The sequence below is a fragment of the Talpa occidentalis genome, unplaced genomic scaffold (assembly GCF_014898055.3).
Source record: "Talpa occidentalis isolate TD23 unplaced genomic scaffold, MPIMG_talOcc4v2.1 talOcc4.6, whole genome shotgun sequence".
Lineage (NCBI taxonomy): Eukaryota > Metazoa > Chordata > Mammalia > Eulipotyphla > Talpidae > Talpa > Talpa occidentalis.
The window spans coordinates 27,095,352-27,120,463 of record NW_023604972.1 but is presented as its reverse complement, the minus strand read 5'-3'; the positions used below and the strand labels follow the sequence as shown (position 1 = coordinate 27,120,463).

The window sequence follows — 25,112 nt, the reverse complement described above, 5'->3', positions numbered from 1 at the left end:
CCCTGTGTAAAAATAAATTAAATCTACACATACATATTGAGTAATAAACACCAGTTTGGATAAAGAAAAAAAAAAAATGAACCAAGTCAGATTTGGGCAGGGGTTTGAGGACATGGATTGTCAATACAGAGCATCTTTAAAATTCAAAGGTCCTGCCTCGATTCCTCTAGAATCCAAGACCCTAAGTGAGAATGGTTAAGGTTTCATCAGAGACTGAGGACAGTGTCACAGCTGGTCTGAGGATGAGGCAGTGACATGGGAACAGGTATGGCTTATAAATGTAGCTTTCCAAGTTGAACTTAAGGATAGAGCTGTGTATCTTTCCATGCATGTTGTATCCTGGATTTATTCACAACACAGGGCTGATTAACATTTAGAAAGTTGTCTCAACATGTACATGAGAAAATGTAGGTGAGTTGTGTATTCACTGCAGAGAGTCAAGGTGGGAGAGAAGAGGCCAGATTATAGCACCTTTACTTGATTCTGAAGGGGAAGATTCTAATTTTTGCAACCTGTTAAGGCTGCAAGTGCACATTTGGTACGAATCTTTGGGAGATTCTGCCTGTGCTCCCCATGATATAGACTGATCACAGGCTGCCCATGCAATCATTGCATCTGAGTTAGATCTATTTGCAAATGGGGAGGCATTACGGGTAGCAGATATAACCATTTAAGTTCCAGGTTCATATAAAAGCGGCCCAGATGTAGCTTACTTACAACCTAATCATAGTGTAAAATCTATCTTTCAAAACTCTAACTGCATCTCTAGCTTCAAATGATGCCGGAGGGGTTCATGAATCTACAGACTTTATCACTTTGGAGGTTGAAACTATCCTAACGTCTGGATACAGCATCTGTACTCGACTAAAGAGATACTTCAATGCAGCTGGTGGAACTATAAATCAAGACAAAGTAAGCACTTCTGTAGCTAGAGAACAGATACTCCTTCACATGACTTCCCAGGCAAGACTATCAAATATAATATGTCATAAGTGGACAATGCCCCTTTATGCACCACGGCACCAAGGCAAACATCAGGGATCCCTCAAATGAAAATGGTCTGGCACCAGAGCACACAGGCCGTTTGACTCCAACTCTTCATAAGCATCAAAAAAGGAAGGGGGAATTATCCAACCATTATATTAAAGGGAAAAATCAAGGGTCATTTTCTATTTTTTTAAAAAATTTAACCAGAGGGTAACATTTCCAAATATCAAGATGTTTAAAAATCATACTTAGCTGCTGGAGGTGTACATGGGCCAGAGGATCTGATCTCCCTGGTTTTAGAAGAGGCAAGGAAATTAGGAATAGAAAACCTATGCAGCTGCAAGAATAATAAGTTTCTGAGATCCTCAATTATTATTACTTGTAAATATTAAGGAATTTAAAGTTTTAGCTAAAATACTCCTTTGAAGATTATATCCATCAAATTTTATATGGCACAGTGAATCAGGAAGAATAGCACAGGTTGTTATAAAACGTGATTTAAAAAGTGTTAAAAATTAAAATGATATAAACATTAAGAAAGTCTGGGGGGAAAGCTAAAGTGGTCTATAGATTGTCTTTCCTTACTTATTACCAATATATAAGACTTTGATAAAACATTATGACTTAGAGCTCACTGCCTTGTGTGATATCTAAGGACTCATTATGAATGGCGGTCTCTCTAGCATGCATTCATTGAGCAAGCACTTATTTGGAATTCTTCTATTCTAGCCAGCGAGGAAAGATAATAAACACAATAGACAAAAGACTGGTGCCTGTCCTTGGGAGGCTTACAAGCTAATGAGTGATGGATGTTAAAAATATAATTACACAAATAAACTCACTGTTGTATGGACAAACACTGTTGTATGGGGAAAAGCATAGCTAGGGCACCAAATCTAAACCAACAGTGGGAGTATCACTAAGACATCAATGAACTTATAGCATTTATAGTAAAAGCTGGTGTAATGGAAAAATTGAGAGGTCAGAATACCTTTAATTCTGCTAATATTTTCTTCTCTTGTATAGAATTTGATGCTAATCTAGTTAATGGATTTTTTTTTTTTTTTAATAAATTTTATTGTTATATTCCCCATACAATTGCAGCCCCCCCATTCTGACCCCAATCCCTCCCCTCCCACCCCTGCCCCCCTAAAAGTGTCTCTGGTTCATAGTTTTTTGTTGATTTTGATTTTCACTTTCTTATAGTTATTCATTTTCCTGGTCCCTTATTTAAGTTTTCTAGATTCCTGCTATGAGTGAGACCATCCGGTATTTTTCTTTTTCTTTTTGGCTTATTTCGCTGAGCATGATCCCTTCCAGCGCCATCCATGTTGCTGCAAATTGCATGTGTTTATCTTTTTTGAATGCTGAGTAATATTCCATGGTATATATGTACCACATCTTCTTGATCCAGTCATCTATTTTTGGGCATTTGGGTTGTTTCCAAAGCTTAGCTATTGTAAACAGTGCCGCTATAAACATAGGGGTGCAGGTGTTCTTTGGAATTGATGTTTCTGTGTCCTTTGGGTAAATACCTAGGAGTGGAATTGCTGGATCATATGGAAGCTCTATGTTTAGTAGGTCCAGAAATCTCCATACAGCTTTCCACAGTGGTTGGACCAGTTTGCACTCCCACCAACAGTGCAGAAGAGTTCCTTTTTCTCCACACCCTCGCCAACGTTTGTTGTTGCTAGTTTTTTTAATATGTGCCATTCTCACTGGTGTAAGATGGTATCTCATGGTAGTTTTGATTTGCATTTCCCTGATGACAAGTGATGTTGAACATTTTTTCATATGCCTGTTGGCCATTTGCATTTCCTCTTCAGAGATGTTTCTTTTAAGCTCTTCTGCCCATTTTTTGACTGGATTATTTTCTTTGTTGTTGTTGAGTCTCATCAGCTCTTTGCAGATTTTTGTGATCAGTCCTTTATCATTAGTGTTGGGTGCAAAAATGTTCTCCCAGTTGGTGGGGTTTCTCTTTGTTTTTGTTATTGTCTCTTTTGCTGTGCAAAAGCTCTTTAATTTGATGTAGTCCCAGCTGTTTATCTTTGCCTTCACTATCACTGCTTTGGGTGATGTGTCTGTAAAGATGTCTTTGATGTGCATATCACGTAGTGTTTCGCCTATATTTCCTTCTATATATTTTATGGTTTCAGGTCTTATGTCTAGTTCTTTAATCCATTTTGAGTTGATTTTTGTGTATGGTGTGAGGTGGTGGTCAAGCTTCATTCTTTTGCATGTAGCGACCCAGTTTTCCCAGCACCATTTATTGAACAAACTTTCTTTGCTCCAATGCATATTCTTTGCTCCTTTGTCAAAGATTAGTTGACCATAAATCTGTGGGTTTATTTCTGGATTTTCTATTCGATTCCATTGGTCTGTATGTCTGTTCTTGTTCCAATACCATGCAGTTTTGATGATTATGGCTTTGTAGTATAGTTTGAAGTCTGGGAGTCTGATGCCTCCATTCCCTTCTTTTTTTTTCAGGAGAGCTTTGGCTATTCGGGGTTTTTGGTGATTCCATATGAATTTCATCAATAATTGTTCTATTTCTTTGAAGAATGACATTGAAATTTTGATTGGAATAGCATTGAATCTGTATATTGCTTTTGGTAGGATGGCCATTTTAATAATGTTTATTCTTCCAATCCATGAGCAGGGGATGTCTCTCCATTTCTTTGTGTCTTCTTCTATTTCTTTTAACAGTGTTTTATAGTTTTCTTTGTATAGGTCCTTTACCTCTTTTGTTAGATTTATTCCCAAATATTTGATTTTTTTTGTTTCAATAACAAAAGGGATGGTCTTTTTGATTTCTTCTTCTTCAGATTTATTGTTTGTGTATAGGAAGGCTACTGACTTTTGCGTGTTGATTTTGTATCCTGCCACTTTACTGAACTGATTGATGAGTTGAATTAGCTTTTCTGTGGAGTTTTTGGGGTTCTCTATGTATAATATCATATCGTCTGCAAATAGTGATAGTTTGACTTCTTCTTTTCCTATTTGGATTCCTTGGATGTCTTTCTCTTGTCTTATTGCCCTGGCTAGGACTTCCAGTATTATATTGAAAAGCAATGGTGAGAGTGGACATCCTTGTCTTGTTCCAGATCTTAATGGAATTGCTTTCAGCTTTTCACCATTGAGAATGATACTGGCTGTTGGCTTGTCATAGATGGCCTTTATGATGTTGAGGTATGTTCCTTGTATCCCCAGAATTTCAAGGGCTTTTATCATGAATGGGTGTTGCACTTTGTCGAAAGCTTTCTCAGCATCTATTGATATTATCATATGGTTTTTATATTTCTTTTTGTTGATGTGTTGGATAACGTTGATTGATTTTCGGATGTTAAACCATCCTTGTGCCCCTGGAATGAACCCAACTTGGTCGTGGTGAATTATCTTATGGATACATTGTTGGATTCTGATAGCTAAAATTTTATTGAGGATTTTTGCATCAGTGTTCATTAGGGAGATTGGCCTGTAGTTTTCCTTTTTTGTGTTGTCCTTGTTCGGTTTTGGTATTAGTGTAATGTTGGCTTCATAAAACGTGTTTGGTATTGTCCCTTCCTTCTCAATTTTTTGGAAGAGTTTGTGAAGGATAGGCACTAATTCGTCTCTGAATGTTTGGTAGAATTCATTTGTAAATCCATCAGGTCCTGGGCTTTTGTTTTTGGGGAGGTTTTTTATTACCATTTCAATTTCGCTAATTGTAATTGGTCTGTTTAGGTGTTCTATTTCTTCTTTATCTAGCTTTGGGTGATTGTAGAGTTGTAGGAATTTGTCCATCTCCTCTAGATTGTTAAACTTGTTTCCATATAACTGTTCATAGTAGTTACTGATTATTCTTTTGATTTCTGCTGTGTCCGTTGTGATTTCTCCTCTTTCATTGATGATCCTGTTTATTTGTGCTTTCTCCCTTTTTTCCTTTGTGAGCCTGGCTAGGGGTTTGTCTATTTTATTGATTTTTTCAAAAAACCAGCTCTTGGTTTCATTGATCTTTTGGATTGTTTTTTTAGTTTCAATTTCATTTATTTCTGCTTTGGTTTTTATTATTTCTTTTCTTCTACTGGTTTTGGGGTTTTTTTGTTGTTCTTTTTCTAGATCTTTGAGCTTCGAGATGAGGTTATTTCTTTGCGTTCTTTCTTGTTTCTTGATGTGAGCTTCTATTGCTATATATTTTCCTCTTATTACTGCTTTTGCTGCATCCCATACATTTAGGATATTAGTGTCCTCCTTGTCGTTCAATTCAAAAAATTTTTTAATTTCTTCTTTGATCTCCTCATTAGTCCAATGGTCTTCCAGTAGTGTGGTTTTTAATCTCCATGAGGTAGGAAAGTTCCTTGCCTTCTTTTTATGGTTTATTTCTAGTTTGATGCCTTCATGGTCAGAAAAGATGGTTGATATGATTTCAATCTTGGTGTATCTGTTGATGTTTGTCTTGTGCCCCAGTATGTGATCGATCCTGGAGAATGATCCATGTGCGCTTGAGAAAAATGTGTACTCCGTTTTTTTGGGGTTTAGTGTTCTATAGATGTCTGTTAAGCCTAATTGCTCTAGGTCCTTATTTAGAGCTTTGGTTTCTTTACTTATTTTTTGTCTTGTTGATCTATCCATTGTTGATAGTGGTGTGTTGAAGTCTCCCACTACGTATGTGTTTTCTCTGATGTCTGTTTTCAGAGAGGACAACAGTTGTCTGATATATTTTGGTGCTCCTTCGTTTGGTGAGTATATGTTAATGAGTGTTATTTCTTCTTGAAGTATTGTCCCCTTGATCATAATGTAGTGACCATTGGGGTCTCTTTTTATCTTTTTGAGTTTGAAATCTGTTTTATCTGATATAAGTATAGCTGTTCCTGCTTTCTTTTTTGGTCCATTTGCTTGTAGGATTGTTTTCCATCCTTTAACTTTGAGCCTATTTTTATCTTTTGTAGCTAAATGTGTTTCCTGGAGACAGCAAAAGGTTGGGTTTTGTTTCTTAATCCAGGCTGCCACTCTGTGTCTTTTTATTGAAGAGTTTAGTCCATTTACATTTAGAGTTAATATTGATATGTTAACATCTGTATTTGCCATTGTGTTTGTCTTTCCTTTTATTTTATTTATTTATTCTTTTAATAACTTTTTTTTTTTTTTTTTGGCCTTCTTTCATTGTTATTCGTCCCTCTGAGGTTCTGGCTTTAGGACTCCTTGTAGTATTTTTTGGAGTGGGGGTTTAGTTGCAATGGAATTCCGGAGTTTCTGTTTGTCTGGGAAGGTCCATATTCTTTCTTCAAAGAGGAAGGAGAGCTTTGCGGGATAGAGTATTCTTGGTTGGCATCTGTTTTCTTGGAGTCTGTTGACTATGTCCCTCCACTCTCTCCTTGCCCGTAGTGTTTCTTCGGAGAAGTCTGATGTCAGCCTGATTGGTTTTCCTTTGAATGTTATCTGTTTCTTCCCTCTTGCCAGCTTCATTATTTTTTCCTTGTCCTGGATTCTTGGGAGCTTTACTATTATGTGTCTTGCTGTATTTTTCCTTTCGTCGTGGAAGTTTGGTGTTCTTCTTGCTTCTTGTATATCAATTTTCAGCTCCTTCTTCACATTTGGGAAGTTCTCTTCAATTATCTCTTTGAATATTTTCTCTGTTCCTACATCTCTCTCCTCTCCTTCTGGTATTCCTATAACTCTTATATTTCCTTTCCTCATGGAGTCAGATAGTTCCCGAAGTCTTTCTTCGTTCTTTTTCCTTCGTACTTCTCTTTCCTTTTCTGTTTTGGTTCTTTTTATTTCTGTGTCTTCAAGATTACTTATTCGTTCTTCCATTTCATCTATTCTGCTTTCATTGCTTTTCCCAGAATTCTTTAGTTCTTCCATTAATTCTTTGATCTCCTGCATTTCTTTTACTTCCCTCTTTAGGGACTCAATTTCTTTCTTCTGACCATTGTTTTCCCTCTCTAGGGACTCAATTGCATTCTTCTGATCGTTGATTATTTTTCCCTTATCATTATTTTCCTTTATGACTTCTGTCAGTTTTTTAATCACGGCAATTTTAAATTCTCTTTCTGGAAGGCTCAGAAATTCTTCCAAGTTATTGTCTTTGCAATCTGGGGGCTGGCTTTCTTTTTGTGGTGTGCTTTTTCTCTGGAGAGTTGCTAGGTTGCGTGTGGTTCTTCTCCTCCCTACTGTCTGTTTTCTAATTTGCCGTATGCGTTGGGACACTGTGTTGTTGGGACTGGCCGGCATCTTGGGTGGGCTTCTCTGTTCCCCTCTGGTTCTTCCAGGAGTCATCTGTCAGTTTCAAGCAGCCGGGCGGCCGGGGCTGTGTGCTGGGGCTGGTCTCCTCCTGGGGGGCGGGGCTCTCTTTAATGGCGCCTGGAGCTCACCTCCGCAGCGGATCCTGCAGGGTTCGCCTCAGCTCCCGTTCACGGGGTGTGGTGGCTGCAATAGTTCCTTTCCACTCACAGTCCCGCTTGCTGTGTCCGTTTTTCTTGTTGGCCGTTTTGGTTTGTTGTTTCCTCCTCTCTGCGGGTCGGAGAGTGCTGCCTCTGTGGGCGGGGGAGGGGAGCAGGGTTCTGCGCTTCCCTCCCTTCTCGTCCTCTTTTATGGCAACTTTCTTCTTCGGGCAGTTTGCTGGAGTCGTCCGTTTATCTTCCGTGTCCCAGTTCTCACTGGGACCTGCCGCTTTTCCTCCCTATTAACTTTTTTTAATGGGAGATCTTACTCGCAGCGTCTCCTCGCCGCCATGTTGCTCCGCCCACCTAGTTAATGGATTTTTTAATTCTTTGATTTACACCAGTTCTTTTTTATAGTCTCAACTCTCTGAGACTTCACATCTCTTCATACATTATATTAGTCTTTTCCTATGATTTTTCAAAAAACTTTTTATTTTGAAATTATTATAAATTCCTAGAAAGGTGCAAAGATAGAACAGAAGGGATTGTGTACCCTTCACAAATTCTTCCCACTGAAAGCATTTATATAACTCTTATATAATACCCACACCAGGAAATTGACATTAGTGTACAGTGTATATTATTCTATGAAATGATATTCCACGTGTAGATTCTCATAATCACCACTGCCATCAGGATAACAAAGTTCTTTAACTATAGCAAAGGTCTCCTTCATGCTGTCCCTTCATGGTAAGTCACTCCTATGTCTTCCTTCTTCCCGAAACCTCCAAAGCCACTATCACTAACTCCTGCTAACCACCTGTCTGTCCTCCATTTCCACAATTTTGTTATTTTAAGTACTTTCTAAATGGAATCATAGAGTATGTAGTCTTTTAAGATTGATTTTTTTACTCAGCATAATGCCTTTGAGATTTATCCAAGTGTTGCATGTATTAATAGTCACTACTTTTTATTAGGCTAGTATTTTATGGTATGAATTACCACAGTTTGTTTAACCATTTACTCATTATAGAATATTTTATTTCTGATTATATTTTCCTGATTATATTAATTATAATATACTGATTTAATTATTTAATAGATCTAATTTAGTGACTATAGTAATTTGATATATTAATTATTAATTAATGCATTACAATTAATACATTTGATATATGATTTATAATATATCAATTATAATAATTATTAATACTATACTCATATCTTAAGTCAACCTCTGAGATTTTGGCAGGTCTTTTCTGTTGAATTTTTTTCCTCTGGACAATTGACATGTTTTCTTGTTTCTTCTCATGTTTAATAAATTTTTTATTATGTGCTGGATATTTTGATGATGCAGTGTAGAGATGTGGGATGCTTTTATCTTCCCTTAAAAATGTTGGATTTGTTAGCAGGCAGTTAAATTACAAACAGATTAAATTAGAATGTGTAGAGACTTGGATCTATTTGTTGCTGGGGTAAGTCTATCTTAGTTTTCCCCTTCTCATCACTTTGGTCTCAGAACAAATGGTAATTTCTCAGAGATATTTTCCTGTTCACCTGGTCACATTTCCCTGTTGCCTCGAATCTGATTCAAATTCCCAAAGGGAAACCTTTATTTTTATGATTTACTCTGTGCTCCCCAGGTATGATTCTTTTGAACCCAGCCATTTAGAGAGTCTGGATTCAAACTCCAAACTCTGACTACCATATGGCGGATAAGAGCTGAAATCTGTTTATTTATTCCTTTCAGCTGCTTTCCCTTCTGAACTTCTTGGTATTTTATCTGTTCATTTGCTGTTCAGGGATCAGCTAAGGATTCATGAGAAGTTTATGTGCAGATTTTGAGTTTCCCTTGTGTCTTATTCTTTCTGAAATTGCCAGAAACTCTGAAAGTATCAAACTTCATACCCTGATTTATCAGACCAACAAAACTGCTTTTCCTACCCCCCCCCACCCCAAATTCTGCAGTCACACATTCCCCAGACTGGGTAAAGTGATATAAACACAAATTTCATTTTGTGTCATTTCCTTCACTTGAGGGTTGGTTCTCATCTAGTTTTTGCTTCTTAGTTACTCTTCCATGTCTTCAATCAGATGCTTAAAAAATTTTATTTGGGGTTTATAATGTTTAATCTATAGGAGAGTTAGTCTGATACAAACTACTGTCTTAACATGATTTGCATTTGAATTTTGGCAATTTTTTTTCTGTGAAAAGGGTTTGAGGAATTCCAAGTATAGCTTTCCATGGATAGTAATACGTTTTCGTCCTTTAAGTCTTTCTTTTTCTGATGATTGAGGAGTTTTTTTTATGCTTTCTCTTTGAATTAAAATAAAAATGTCAATTTACCTGATATGTTTCCTGATTTGAGATCAAATTAAGTCTTCTGTTTATGCACAAGCTTTTAAAATGAAGATCAGTTAAATGTGAATATTTTACTAATTTATTAGCCATTAACAATTCTCTGCTTCAGAGAGATATACAATTATTTATGTTGACATGATTTATCATATGAGGCTTCCCTCTTGCCTTCATTTGTCCCTTAGCACCTTAGAAAAGTTCTATGATATTCTGGTGTGGAATAAAAGCAAACATCCACAGAGTTGGTAACATTTGTTTTATAATCTTATACCAAAAACAAGTTGACTTCAGCTCGTTTGACCTTTTCATTTAATTACTCTCTCAAGAGAATACTGCTTTTCTAGTCAAATAAAAGACTTTGTTATCTCCTCTTTATCTTCCTAAATTCTTCCTATCTTTGGGTGTCTATCTAATTCACATTTTCTAAATTTTCCTACCAGAGAACCTATTTATGTATGATTATTTATGTAGGGTTTCCTACATGATATATAAATTAACCTCATTTCAACCTATGCAGAGGACCAGCCAGTAGATTTAGAAGGTAACTGAGATCAGGATGGCAATGGAAAAGATGTGACTGTGTTCTTTGCCTAGAATGGACACAGCATGGTTAGTTGATTATCATCACTTAGCTCTCAAATCAAAAAGTAATTTCTCAGAAAGATCTTCCTGATCATCTAATCAATGTTTCCTGTTCCCTAGGATTTGACCCAAATCATTCTCTTGCCCATTACTCTATTTTACTTTCTTTCACAGCACTTACTATATTCTAAAATTATCATAATTTTTGTGTGCTTATTGACTGTATTTCTACATTAGAACCTGAGCTACATGAGGGCAAGGGACTTAGTCTTTTTCACCACAGTAACTAACCCAAATGCTTAGAAAAGTGTCTAAATGAGTATTCAAATTGTTTCTGTGAGCCATCTGAAAACTGCAGTAAATATTTATTTGCTGTAAATACAGTATTTCAATGTATATAATTTTAAGTTGACTTAAGTAAAAATGGCATTGAATTGGAGGTTACAGAGGTATTTTAAAAAAATAAATTGATCATTAATTATAATTTAATTACATCTAATGATACCACAGGTAATAATATCTACCAATGGGGAAAAAAAGATAAATGTTAACAATGTTGTATATGTAATAATAATAGCTAATAGTTATGGAGTACTTAATATGTTCAAGGCATTGTTCCAAATTCCAGAATTAAGCAAAACTTATTTATCACTCATAACAACTCTGTGAGGTAGGAATGCTATACTAATCTCTATTTTGTGGGTGACAACATTGAGAACAGAGTTTAGACAAGAGTTAAACAGGTTGATTAACTGAAGCAATAAAGCATGGACATGGAAGTGGCAGAACTGGGGTTTCAAACCCAGGGAGTTTGAATTTGTCTGTGGTTGTACCCATTGTGCTAGATTACCTCATTTCTACCTGAGTAATGAGCTTATTCACTTTGTTCTCATTTATTCATCAAGCTTAACTGGCATTGTTCCTTTTCATACAGTTTTATAACTATGCAGCTTTGTTTTTTTTTTAATTTAAATAATAAATTTTATTTTTATATTCCCCCATACAATTGCAAATGCCCCATTCTGACCCCAATCCCTCCCCTCCCGCCCCACCCCCAAAAAGTGTCTCTGGTTCAACTATGCAGCTTTGTATGAAGAATAATGGACTGGGGTCATGTTCTAGGGCCAGGTATGATATTAATCTGTGTGATCTTCAACCTAACTTCTTTAATCCTCAGTTCTCAAGTAAGCACAATGAAGGGTTGTTTAAGCCTAATTAAAGATAAATTAATATTTTCTAATTTTTTTCCCGCTATGAGAGCCCTGGTGCTCATAAACATTGGAAGAAAATTGTTAGGAATATGTAATATATTACCTGGACTTTATTCATCTCCAGTTTGTTCTTCTCATTGGCATTCTGGTCTTGTTTGCCAGCTCCCTTTTTCTGAGGGCCTTTTCCAAAGAAGATGTAATTTACAAAAGCATATTCCAGCAGAGCCAGGAACACAAACACAAAGCAACCCATCAGGTAAATGTCAATTGCTTTGACATAAGGGATCTTTGGCAGTGTCTCCCTGAGGTGTGTGCTGATGGTTGTCATTGTCAGCACCGTGGTGATTCCTGTGGAGCAGAGAGACTCAGCTTAGCCAAGGGCAGTTTTCAATTTGTTCTTCTTAAGACTGAGAAGACAGATGCCATTTCCTTATTGGTACCTCAGAATTATGGCAGTGACATGACAAACCACTATGCAAAAAGGACAGGTATTTTGAAAGACAAAGCTGCAGACTCTATGTAATCTATGATCAAATGATAAAATAGTATATCCCTTTCATAGCGGGTTGAAAACCATTTAAAAATAATGCACAAAGAAAAAGTAAATAGGAAGCTAAATAAAAATCTTTTTTGATAATATCTATTGCTACAGTCATATTCCCTCTTTCTTGTACATGCCACATATTTCTTCTTCCTTTTCTCAGCATCTCCCATATCTTTCTACTAAATCTGTCCTTGTGATACTAATCCCCACAGCAAGCACTATCAAGCTCAAAGGTGGTTACTAATTTGAGGATTCATTGTACGAATCTAAATCTATAATGTACCGAGTTCACAAAGTCAGTATTGTTTTTAAATATAATAATACATCAAGAGAATAAGACAACATCAAGAGAATAAGAAATTAAGATAATTTATGACTTACATCAAGTATCTGACAGGTATTTTTTACATATACTATGGTCTTGTTGCTTTGTTGTTTTTTTCTTCAAGTATTACCTGCAATGTCTTGTTTCCAGAGACTAGAATGAATTCATTCCCTTGAGTCAGGAAAAAGGCTTCCTAAAAAGTTTAACTTTGGATTCATTAAAGAAGTTTAAGACTGAAAGCTCTTAAAAAGAAGATTCTACCTTATCTGGGCCTCCTGATGACCTAGGGGTTAAGTCTCAGCGTGGTCATTGTGACCACGCTGGCCTGAGTTCGATCTCTGGCCAGGGAGCTAACTCACATACAGTGCAGCAGACCTCTCCTGTCTCGCCCGCTATTCCCTTTAGCAGTGTATTTCAGTAAAATCACCTGCTACCCTCTCTGTCTTTGGTGAATCCTCTAACACCCCCACACCTCTGGCCAATACCCAGTTCTTCTACACAAAAATAAATAAATAAAATCTTAAAAAAAAAAAAGAAAAAAGAGGAAGACTCTGCCTTATCTACTTTGTTAACTATAACATTCTTAATAATATAATATTTGTGTGACTCTGTTATTTTGTGTTAATGACAGTGGTGGTTAGTGATGGGGATTGGAAAAATCAAGAATTTGAGAAAGGGGCCTCCCCTGGTGGCACAGCGGTTGAGCGCTGGGCTGCGAAGCTGCCCACAGCCTCTTGAGCGCCGGTTCAATCCCTGGCCGCCGGCGAGGGTCCCACATGGCGCGCAGACCTCTCCTGCCGCCCTCTGCTCCCCTCAGCAGTGTACTTCGGTCCTTCTGCCTGCTCTGCTCTCTGCTCTGGCTCTGGCGAATTCTCTCACCCTCCCGCGCTTCTGACTGTACCCAGTGCTTGTATAAATAAATAAATAAATCTTTAAAAAAAAAAAATCTCTGCTTAAAAAAAAAAGATATCAAACCATTTAAAAAAAAAAAGAAATTGAGAAAGAAGCTGGAATCCCTTGTAGTTTGTGCTGTAATGCTATTAAACATTTGTATATAGTGTCTTACAGTTTTAGACTTTACAGTTATGAATTATCTAATATGGTTGTCATAATCAGTCTGCCGAGTGATAGAACATATTATTCCCATTTTAAAGCTGAGAAAACCTCAACTCTAAGATTAGTTATTTTGATGTAGATCACCACCTAGGGCAAAAAAACAAGGAGGTGTTAAAGGCATTTAAAATAAAAGCAGAAAGCCTCCCCTGGTGGTGCAGCGGTTGAGCACTTGGCTGAGAGGTTGCCCGCAGCCGCCGGGGAGGGTCCCACAAAAATAAATAAATAAATAAATAAATAAATAAATAAATAAATAAATAAAATAAAATAAAAGCAGAGAAATCTGAAACTTGATGGAGATCCTTAAAAGGTAGATAGGAAGTATCACATGGATTTTAAAAACACAGGAAAGCTAGAAAATGGAATGGAAGCTAAATAATGAAGGCAAAAAAAAAAATCATTTGGTACTAATTTGGCAATCAGATAATACTTGATAGTTTTCCTGATTTGACTATTCAGCTTATAGGAGGACAGATAAAGTGGGAAGCCATAAAAAAAAGAGTTAAAGTCAGGGCTGAAATTGAATGTGCTGGATTAACATGGAATTGTTAGGGGAGGGACCATGTTCCCCATCCCCACCCACATGCAGCTGACTTGGAGCTAGCTACTGGGAATGAGGGCGGAGTGAGCAACCAGGTGAAGCTATAAAACACAGAAAGCAGGTGGGCTCAGAAAAGAGAGTTCTTGCTTCTGCGGCCGGGTTGCACTCTGATACTGCTGGGAAGGACACTTGGAGGAGAGACAGAGTTGTCACTGCAACAGCTGACCACGCTGGCCTGAGTTCGATCTCTGGCCAGGATTGGAAGAGACACGTGGTTGACAGACACGTGGAGAGGATGACAGTGGGAAGGATGACAAGCAGCCATTCTATTGATGAGGTATCTCCTGTTCCAACTCTCTGGGACCTGCTTCAGAATCCCTGTCCTGTGGTTCCCTGCCAGAAGGTACTTTATTTATTTATTTATTTGCATAGAAGAACTGGGGTATAGGACAGAGATATGAGTGGTGAGAGGATTCACCAGAAACAGAGTGAGCATCAGAACAGGCAGATCTACTGAGATACACTGCTGAGGGGAGCAGCAGGGAGCAGCAGAGAGCAGCTGGTGAGACAGGAGAGGTCTGCTGTGCTATATGTGGGTTTACTCCCTGGCCGGGGATCAAATTCAGGCCATAGTGGTGATAGCACTGAGACTTAGCCCCAAGACCCCCAGAAGAGGCCCACAGAAGGGACTTTAGGCTTTGCAAACCTTAAGGCCTCAATGACCCTGCTTCAGGCTGACCCTATTTGATTGTGTGTGCTTTATTTAGAATATCCTTTTTCTTCTCTCTATGCACACAGATTACATTAAAGATCTTTCACACTAAGAGCATGCCTGTCTTTACAGAGCAAGTGGCAGGATCCTGTTTTTGACCAGGCACCCCATTTTGGGGGGTCCATGGTGCCCATGGGTTGCACACACTAGCAAAATATCATCCATACTCCTATTTCTTTGAATAAAAATTTAAATTTTAGTCACCATAACGCTAGCTAATGTTTTTGGTGGAAACAAACATTTCATTTACAAATCCACAAGCTGCATTTCTGCTTCTACGTCTTGAGGATAGCAGTATAAAGAGAACCACAACTGATGAGACTGAAATCTGTGGACATCATCCAATGATTTTTTCTTCACCCATATACACATGTTCATGCTCACATTCAAATAAAACATGCAGGTACTGTGTATGATATGATAGTTATTGTTTACTTTCCTTAGTAAGTAAATGCTCAAAGGTTGATATGGGATGCCAGTATTCAACTTTTTGAGCCTATCTGTGTTCTCAGGTGATAGAAATAGGTTGTAGAGATGAAAGGGTATGCTGATCAGCTCACCTAACACAGGCTGGTAATCTTAGAAGAGAAGAGGTATATGTATCTTAGCTAACCAGAAATGATACTGTGTGTGTGTGTGTCTATGTGCATAAGTAAATAAACCTTAGAATGTGATAACTGAAATGGTTTTAGGATGGAGTAATCAGTCAGACCCACATAAGCTTAAATTCATCAAGCAGACCTTACAGATTCTAACTTCCCAGGGAACACTTTAAAGTCTCAGATATAGCCTTTCAGCTTGCAGCAATTACTCAACCACAGCAAGATTAATTCCGAGTTTAGTTCCCCCAGGAAGGAAGCCATTTTTATTCTGTCCTGGTTACAGATCATTAATATAACTGATGAATTTGCTGTGCCTTATTCAGTGCAATAAGCTCCATTTAAGGGGGACTCACATCAAAATGATTTAACTTTGGTTAATATTTGAAAGGTAGTAGTTCCCAACAATTGACATAATTTATTAATAGTCACAAGGGTTAGCTTCCTCCACATTCATTTGTGAATAATTCATTGTAAATATTCTTCATTATTATTACAAAAGAGGAACCAAAGAGGCAATCATCACAAAGTTAGCAGAAATTAGTGTAGTAAGAATTTAAAATTATACTCCATTAAGCATTTACTTGGAGTATTAAACATATTACAAGATTTTTTTTTTGTAAAATGCTAAAATGATATTATATCATAACACATTCATTCTGGTTTAGATGTGTTTATTTTCAAGCACTCTATGTAATTATCATTCTTTAATTTGTACGAGAGAAGCCCTTGCCTATAATTCCTACCATTGGTTGGTTGTTTGAAACTAAATCCCACCAGCTCTCTGCTGGGAATGCATTACCTAGTGCGACTCTGGCTGCAGATGCATCATAGTTGATCCAAAAGGACACCCAGGACAGAATTGTAATCAGAGTGGAAGGCATGTAAGTTTGCAAAATGAAGTAACCAATGTTCCTTTTCAGACGAAAACTTAGTGACAGTCGTGGATATGCCCCTGAATTTAAAAAAAAGAAAAGAAAAAGAAAAAAAATCAAATCAGATCATCATTTAGTTGTAATGATCTTCTTTATTTCACAGTGTGCTTAGTTTATGTTTAGGGAAACAACCTCACCTGTTGTGAACTCCACTTTCTTGGATACCATCTTGTAGTCGACAATTGAAAACTGAGGAAGCTCAATTTTATTAACTCCAGTTACTGCTCCCTCTCCTCCATTCCAGTAAAACTCAATGTCATCAGTGGTATAGCCATCTGAAACCAAGAAATACAGCACAGTTAAATAAAATTTAGTTGATGTAGAAATTCATTTTGCAGACAGTCTGGAAGTTGGAGAGGTAATTCTCAACATGTGATGGTAATGATGTGCTTTCAGTTAGGATGGCGTATAGATGTCATGCTGAGTGCTATGCTGCTGGGTTGTTGTGGCTGTTTTGGAAAGATGACTACCTCTGGCTTTTGTGGGCCTAATCTCTGGGATCATTCAGTGATATTTGACATTGTTGCTGCATATTTATTTTCATTGTGTCAACAACTCTGTGCTCTTTGGTTAGGCTGAGAGATGGCTGGATGTCAGGTGCCTGGGTATAGATTTTGACTGAGCATTATTTAACAGTACTGGAACAGCAACAAGAAATAATTGAGTGAGTATTTGCTAAAGGGGGAATAGAAAAGGTAAAAGAATAGAGCATGATGAAGGGCCAAATTTGTGCAGATCTATTAAATGAACAGCACATATAAAAATAAAGTTGTAGAAAATAGGCAAGCTTCTATTTATACACTTTGATTAAATTCTTGGAACTATATTAATTCTTAATAATACTTTATACCATAATACTTACAAAGGTGAGGTTTAGTTAATTTAAGTGAAACATGTAGAGGACTGTAGAATGCATAGAAAGATCTAGCCTGAAGTCTATTTTTTCCTTCCACTTCTCCCACTTGCCAGTGGTTTAGCTGGGTGATGTTCATACATAAAAGTAACTAAAATAAAAGGGACGTATGGATATATTTAAAAATCTAAAAATCATTTAAAACAGGCTATATTTGTCTTTCTATCTACTCGAGACAAAGATATTTCTCACTTCACTTTCTATTTATATTCACTTCAAATAAAAAACATCAAATCTTTTTTTCAATTAGAATTACTAGGCCTTGTGTTTCGAAGGTAACCATATAATGTAGTAGACACTATGCTGACCTACTTTTGATTAAAGCAGTGACATTATTTCAAGAGATAAAAAAGAATATATATTTAAAATTTAGAAGTTGAATGCCAAGTGCCAAAGGATAACCATCAACATGTCACTGCAAGAACTAAGAACTCTTAAGCTAGTCTTTCTTTTTCTTTTTTTTTTAGGGGAGATAAAACTGTCAACTTTATTGCTTTAACTTATTTTTAACTTCTCTTCAAAAAGCTGTTTTTGAATTTTTATTCTTAACTCATCAAACTGACAATTGTTTTATATTTGGTTCTTTTGCCATTCTAGAGGTAATTATTTATTATAATACATTTCAATTTATTCTATTATGTTTTTCTTAAAACCATCTCCTTCTAAGATCAAAAACTTGCCCTTTCTTCAAAGGGGCTATCTTCTATATACGGTAACTCATTTTATATTCTCTAATGTGAAGGCATAGGAGATATTTACTTCCAGATTTAATTCCCAGTGTCTGAGAGGCTGTGAGACCATTAAGTGGCCTTAAAATGGTCTACATGAAACTAATCGGCACTGGTTATGGCTTTGTAAGACAGTAACAGTTAACATCTCTTTGAGAATTTATTAAAAACTTTCAACTCAAGACAATGAGGTGAATTAGAGTCTGGCAGAAATATTTGCAAAAGATTCTGCAGTTAAAATAAACAAAATAAATGAATAAAATAAACAAGTCAAATCAAAATATCCAAGAAAGCTCTAAAAAATAAGGAAGGTAAGGTAGAAGTAGTCCTACCAGGTAATAAGACATGTAATAAAGCCTAAAAAATGACAGCAGTGTGATTCTAGCCTGGTATGGACAGCAAGGTCAATAGACTACAGTAGAAAATTCAGAACCAAAGTGAAACGAGAGAGGAATTTAATATATGATAGAAGCAGCACTTCAAATAATCAAGGAAGAGATAGTTTAATAAATTATAAAGAAAAAGAAAGGATACTGGAAAAACAGTTTGAAACTATAATTCATGCCACATCATATCACAAGCCCTTTCTTCTTCTTTTTGTTTTTTTTTAATTCTTTTTTTTTTTATAGAGGCATTTTATTTATTTATTTATTTGTTTGTTTTGTTTATACATGCACTGGGTACAGTCAGAAGCGCGGGAGGGTGAGAGAACTCACCAGAGCCAGAGCCGGGAGCAGAGCAGGCAGAAGGACCGAAGTACACTGCTGAGGGGAGCAGCGGGCAGCAGGAGAGGTCTGCGCACCATGTGGCACCCTCCTCTGGTGGCTGTGGAGCAGCCGGGGATCAAACTGGCGCCGCAGAGGCCGCGGGCACCTTCGCAACCCAGTGCTCAACCACTGCGCCACCGGGGAGGCCCTTTCTTTTTGTTTTAAGATAGGAACTTTTTATATTATTTTTAATTTTAATTTTTATTTTTTACATCATTGTTCATTTTTTAAACAATATTTGCTTCCCCCCACCCCCTCAGGTGTAGTTCCCAATAGAGTTTCCTTCCCCAAGGCACCCGTGCACCATCACCTCAGTCCCCTGTGCTCCTCCCTCCCTCCCTCTCATCCCTCTCCCTCCTCCTCCCCTGCAGGATGTCTCTGGTTTATAATTGTCTGTTTTTGCTTTGTTGTGTTTTGTACTGTTACTATTTTTTTACACTGATGTCTTATTTGGTTCCCCTATATTCCTGCTATAAGTGAAATCATCCAATTTTTCTCTTTTTCCTTCTGGCTTATTTCACTGAACATAATTCCTTCTAGCTCCATCCATGTTGCTGTGAATGGCATGAGTTTATCTTTTTTGATTGCTGAATAATATTCCATTTTGTATATATACACCACATCTTCTTGATCCAGTCATCTATTTTTGGGCCTTTGGGTTGTTTCCAGTTTTTACCTATTGTAAATAGTGCTACAATAAACATAGGGGTACAGGTGTTTTTTTAAATCAATGTTTTTGTGTCCTTTGGGTAGATCCCTAGTAGTGGAATCGCTGGGTCGTATGGTAGCTCCATTTTTAATAGACTGAAGAACCTCCAGACAGCTTTCCATAGTGGCTGGATCAGTTTGCACCCCCACCAGCAATATAGGAGAGTTCCTTTTTCATCACATCCTCGCCAACATTTGTTGTTGCTTGTTTTTTTGACATGTGCCATTCTCACTGGTGTAAAGTGGTAACTCAGTGTGGTTTTGATTTGCATTTCCCTGATTATAAGGGATGTTGAACATTTTTTCATATAAGGAACCCTTTCTAACTATATAATACACAATTCAGACATCACAAAAAAAAAAGACACATTTGATCACATTAACAAAATTGTGACAAACCACCCTAAGCAAATCAAAAACAAATAGAAAATCAAAAGTAACTGCAGTGTAGAATGCAGATTTTTATTGCTAATTTCTCTAATATATAAAAAAACTCCCATAAATAAAAGAACCAAAACCAGATTGCAAAATGGGAAAAGGATATGAACAATCTCAATCATAATGAGAGAAAGGCTAATGAAAATTAAAACTCTATCAAAATAGCATTTTTTGGTCTCAGAACTTGGCAAATATCCCTGAATTGATAATATATAGTATTACTGAGCATGTGGACAAGCAGAGACTCATATGTTCCTATTGAGAGTATAATGCAGTACAACCCATCTGGAATGCAATTTGGCTTTATCTATCAAAAGTATAAATGCATATACACTTTGACACAAAAAACTCCTGTTCTAGAAATTTGTTCAGTAGATTGAATTGCACAGTTGTGCAGTCTGTATACAAGATCATTCAGTATAGCATTTCTAACAGCAAAATATTTTAGCAATATAAATGTCCCTCAAAAGAGGAGCAGTTAACTAAACTAGGGCATACTTCATGTACTGCTATAGAGTTATAAAAGAAACGAGGGAGTTCTAAGATCTAATATGAACAGCTCTCCAGAGCTACTCTTAATGAAAAAAACAACACAAGAAACAAAACCCAAAGTTTAGAATAAGATTATATGCAACATGCTAATGTGTGTGAAAAATATGGGAAAAACCAAAATATACTTGTATACACACACACACACACATACATATATGAAACAAAACTCAGGAAGACTAATAACAATTATTTCCATTGGCAAGAACAAGGTAGATAAATGCTAAGTATGGGAAGAAAATTTTCACTTTTTAATATTACATTTAAATATTGGCTTATTTAATATATTCATATATACATTTTAGTATTAAAATTTGAATCATGTCAATATATTAACTAAAAATTAAATTAAAATCAAGCCCATCCTAGAGTTCTGTGCATTTTCTACATGTGAGGAATGAGGTGTCAAAAACACACCACCAGTGTGAATGGAGAAGACAGAATGGAGCTTATTCTGGAAATATTTACTAGCAGAAAGATAATGAAGTAGAAATTATGTTCCAGATTCTCATTTTCCCACAGTACAGGTCTGTCAGGGGTAGGCAGACAATGGCCAACACTGTAGTAGAACGGGGCCCTGCCTTGTAATGCTGTAGTTTTTTAGAGAATGGGGCAGATATGTGTAGTTGACTATATGATTATGTGGCAGTGACAAGTCCTGGTAGAGGAGGTGGCCTGGTCACAACGGTGCAGCCTTAAGGACTCAGCATCTGGGACCAGCCTGTGCTTCTATGGCATTAACTCAGACCTGCTAAGTCTGCTATCAGCTAGGAGAGGATATGAGCTTCCAGAACCATCCAGACCTGGCTCTCTTCAGAGCCAGTAAAATGCCTTTTTATCTACACAATATCAGATCAATTAAAAAATTCACCTCACCGCTCATGAGATAAATAATTGGGAGAAGGCTTGGAGAAATTTCTCCCACATACCTTTTATGTATCTTGACAATCAATATTCATTCAGGGGATGAATGGCCAGAGAAGTAAACTTTTTTGGAAGATAGATGGCATCAAAATGAATGTGTTGGGATCAAAACTTACTGACCCAAGATTGCTTACATGGCATACTGATTATTCTGAATTGGGAGAAGTTGGGAGACAGAAGATCCAAGAATGACATTTTGTCTGATTACCTATCTCCCCCACACCAGGACATCTCTGTGGTTGTCCTAGAGGAAGGAGACAAATTTACAATCTGATCACCCCAGATTTGGGCTTGCAAGATCTGTTTCCTGATGCAACTATGGATAAACCCTGCAAAATTCTTTTTTCTTTAAATTGCAAAGTTCTTTGTGCTATTTTTCCCTCCTAAACTTACTGCCTCATTTCTATAGAGTACATAATTTCACTGGAATGACCAGAAGAGGGATTCATATTGCTTGAACTGCTCACACATGCAATTCAGGTTTGTCTTTTGCTAATTTCTCTTGTGTCAATGTTATTATTTTTCAGCCTATAGACCTAGAGGGGTAGAGGAAGATTAGCTTCCTCCCCAACAAGGTCAATTAGTTTTTTAAAATCTGGCAAGGATAGGCTAACACTATGGTCATTCCTCCATCTTACAAATGAAGAACTTGGGATCCATTAGGGTCGAGTTAAAAAGAAAGAAGCATTTAAGGAACCAAGATAATATAATCCAAATTTAAAACTCTCTTTTTGTGTGACTTTACTAGAAGTGGGCATTAGACTACCATATCATCTTTTCTCACCTTTATTTGAGTGGGTGGTCATTCATTCAGGTTCTTGTTAAGCTACTCACATTTCACAAGTGAATAGATGACCTTCTAATTTCGAGCTAGACTGTACATGGTTTTGCTTTTTAGATAGCAACATAGAATATTTGAACTGTAAGTATTTGTTAGGAAGTTCTTAAACCCAGTATCTAGAGATCTCTTTGGAGAGACACACAATATATATAGATCAAAACCTGAATACAAACCTTTCTTCTTGTCCCAATCTGGGCCTGGATTCACCTACAGATTTTGACCTCATTAGCTCTGAGCTCCTGGGTGGCCTCTTTCTAGTAGGCAGTAAAAACAGGGCTGATTGAACACAGTTTCTGTTGAACTTCAGAGGTGCTGATCAGAACATCTGCTTGCTCACTTCCCTTCCTGAGTGCTCTAGCATGAGGTCTTCATGACTCTTCTCCCCTGCCATGGACAGCTTGTCTGTATCTAACCTCTCTCATCTCTCTATCCACCAGGCCTCCTGCTGAAGCATAGAACACCATCACCTTGAAACTGGCAAGGTAGCTCAATAGAACCATATACAAGATTCCAACATATTTATATATATATATATATATATATATATATATATATATTTTCAAGCAATTTTCTAGGTACAAAGAATATGTGGTGGGTTAGACTTGGTCCTGCTTTTCAGGACCTCATGGTCTAACAACAGTCTGAGCAAGTTATTGAACTAAGGGAGTTAAAGATATTTTTACAGAGGATTTGGCCAGATGGGTGGTGCAAGTCTGCCTGGCAGAGGGGATAACATGTAGGGGGCAAAACATGAAGGTGGGATGATGTCAGTGGAAAACTATGATCCCTGCATAAAAGTTGTTGAATAAGAAACTCATTTTTAGCAAAAGAACTGAACTTATAGAGCAAGTTGAAAATCTGTCTACCTACCTACCTACCAACCTAATCTGTCTTTCTAGACACTACAGGCTCTTCATATTTCAGTATGCAAAATGTAAAACTGAGTGCAGAAGAGAACAACTGAGTGTAGAAAGGAGGGAAGGGAAACGAATACCCGAGGTCACCAGGCAAGGTGTTTCCTGCTCCCAATCTATTTTTATCAGCTCAACTCTCTGCACAGATCCATATTAAATTTTATTTGGTTTGTCTGTCTCCCACTAGGTTTTGAGCTCCTTGAAGTCAGAGATTAGTTCTCATTCATTTTTGTACTTCAGTGTCTGCATATATCCTGAGTTCTCAGCATAGAGTCAACATCCAATGAAAGTTTGTAGAATATTACATTCTTGCTTTCCATCAGATTTCCGGCTCTGAGCTATTGACATTTACTTGACAACCAGTCACTAACCTATGTACATGTTTCTACTTATTCACTAAGTAGATATTTTTCAAGTGCATTGTGTCAGGCGGTAGAAAAGTGCTGGTGGTGAATAAAACTGACATGGCTCCAGTCCTCTTGCAGATGTCATTTAATATGTTATATATTTAACCACAAATTCCTTTTTTAATTCTTCCATGGCAAGGCCTGTGTGGATGGACTTCCTTTAGATTTGTGTTCAAATCTCCTTCAGAAAACTAAACTAAAAACAGTTTTTCTAGATTCTCTTGAGACTAAGGTTGTGGATATGATTTAGATGCCTTGGATTAGACAGAGTTAAGAGATGTCAGAAGTTGTATTTGGGGTACTTCTTTTGCTGGTGCAGCTCATGAAGTATGGAAGGCTCTGGAATCAGGATTTCTGGTTTGAGTGTTGCTAGAGTCAACATGGTGGCCGAAGCTCCTGATGACCAGCCTCATGACTGTGGTGGAGCTCTCAATCTGCACTGGTTGTGGGAGTCATTTCTAGTGACCTAGCTTCAAACCAAGTACATTGGTCCTTTAATTTGATAAACATCTTTTCCCCTTTTTAAATCCCTCTGCTGAAGCTAGTCAAATGGACTTCTTTTATCTGTAACAGAAACTGGATTGATACACATTTGCTCTTCTAGGGAAGATTTATGTGCTCCATATTTGGTATTATCAGAATTTTTCAGTGAAACTATAGTATAGCTCATGACAGCCATTTATTTGATGTTTTTGTGCAGTTTGTCCTGTTTTCTACGTTCTGCTCCATACTGCTGACTTCCTGGCTTCATGTTAGTGCTGCCACCAGGAAGAACTGGCTGAAGACTCAAAAGTGGAGGAGACTCTTGTTTCTGGCTCTGCAAGTACCGTAGTCCCTTAGTTGCTGGTGCTTGCAATTGGAGTAGTGGGGTGAATACCAGGTGCTCATAGCTGAAGAAGAGGTAGCACATCTGTTGATAACTCCACAAATATCTAGAACAGATTCTCTAATAGGATCCCAAAATTCAGAGTAGTCCGTGACTCTGAATCTTGGGATCCTATTAGAAAATCTGTTCTATTAGAGATATTTGTGGAGTTATCAACAGATGTGCTACCTCTTCATCTATGAGCACCTGGTATTCACCCCACTGCCCCAACTGCAAGCACCAGCAACTAAAAACATTGAGTGGTTTATGCTTTTCTGGTGGCATCCTGTCAGTTACATAATACATCTTATGCAAATTTTTTATCTGTTTAAATGGCTTTATACTCCTCTCTTCTTTTTGTTTTCTCCATCCCTCATTATATCTTAAAATTCTTGAAGAATTATTCATTAAAAAAAATTCCTGATGCCTAGAAAAGATACCCTCCACATTTAGTATCTCATACATGTTTTTGAAAAATTAACTAGTGAATTTGTTTGCTGTTTACAGTTCTGTTTACTATCTCAAACTGGTAACCTGATATAAGGAGCTTATTGGGTAGTCTTCTTGAGTTGGGTTTACTCCTTGATTAAGATGCTTCTCTTCATAGGAGTCTTACAGTCGGTTTGGGTGCCAAGGAAATGGGAAAGCTGCTTGCTAATTTTAGGCTTACAGAGTAACAGGTGATAAATTACAAACTCAAACTGGTCTTCAAATGATAGGACTGTAGG

At 37.2% G+C, this 25,112-nt stretch overlaps 1 protein-coding gene across 1 annotated transcript in view; it reads right to left on the bottom strand.

Annotated features, from left to right (window-relative positions):
- The window catches only part of GABRB1 (gamma-aminobutyric acid type A receptor subunit beta1), a 304,528-nt gene that overhangs the window by 11,298 nt on the left and 268,118 nt on the right, over window positions 1-25,112 (bottom strand). The window contains exons 6-8 of the mRNA XM_054688064.1: window positions 16,468-16,605; window positions 16,198-16,350; window positions 11,605-11,849 (exon numbers count right to left, since the gene is read on the bottom strand). Coding sequence (XP_054544039.1) covers window positions 11,605-11,849; window positions 16,198-16,350; window positions 16,468-16,605 — 536 coding nt within the window. The remainder of the gene's footprint in view (window positions 1-11,604; window positions 11,850-16,197; window positions 16,351-16,467; window positions 16,606-25,112) is intronic.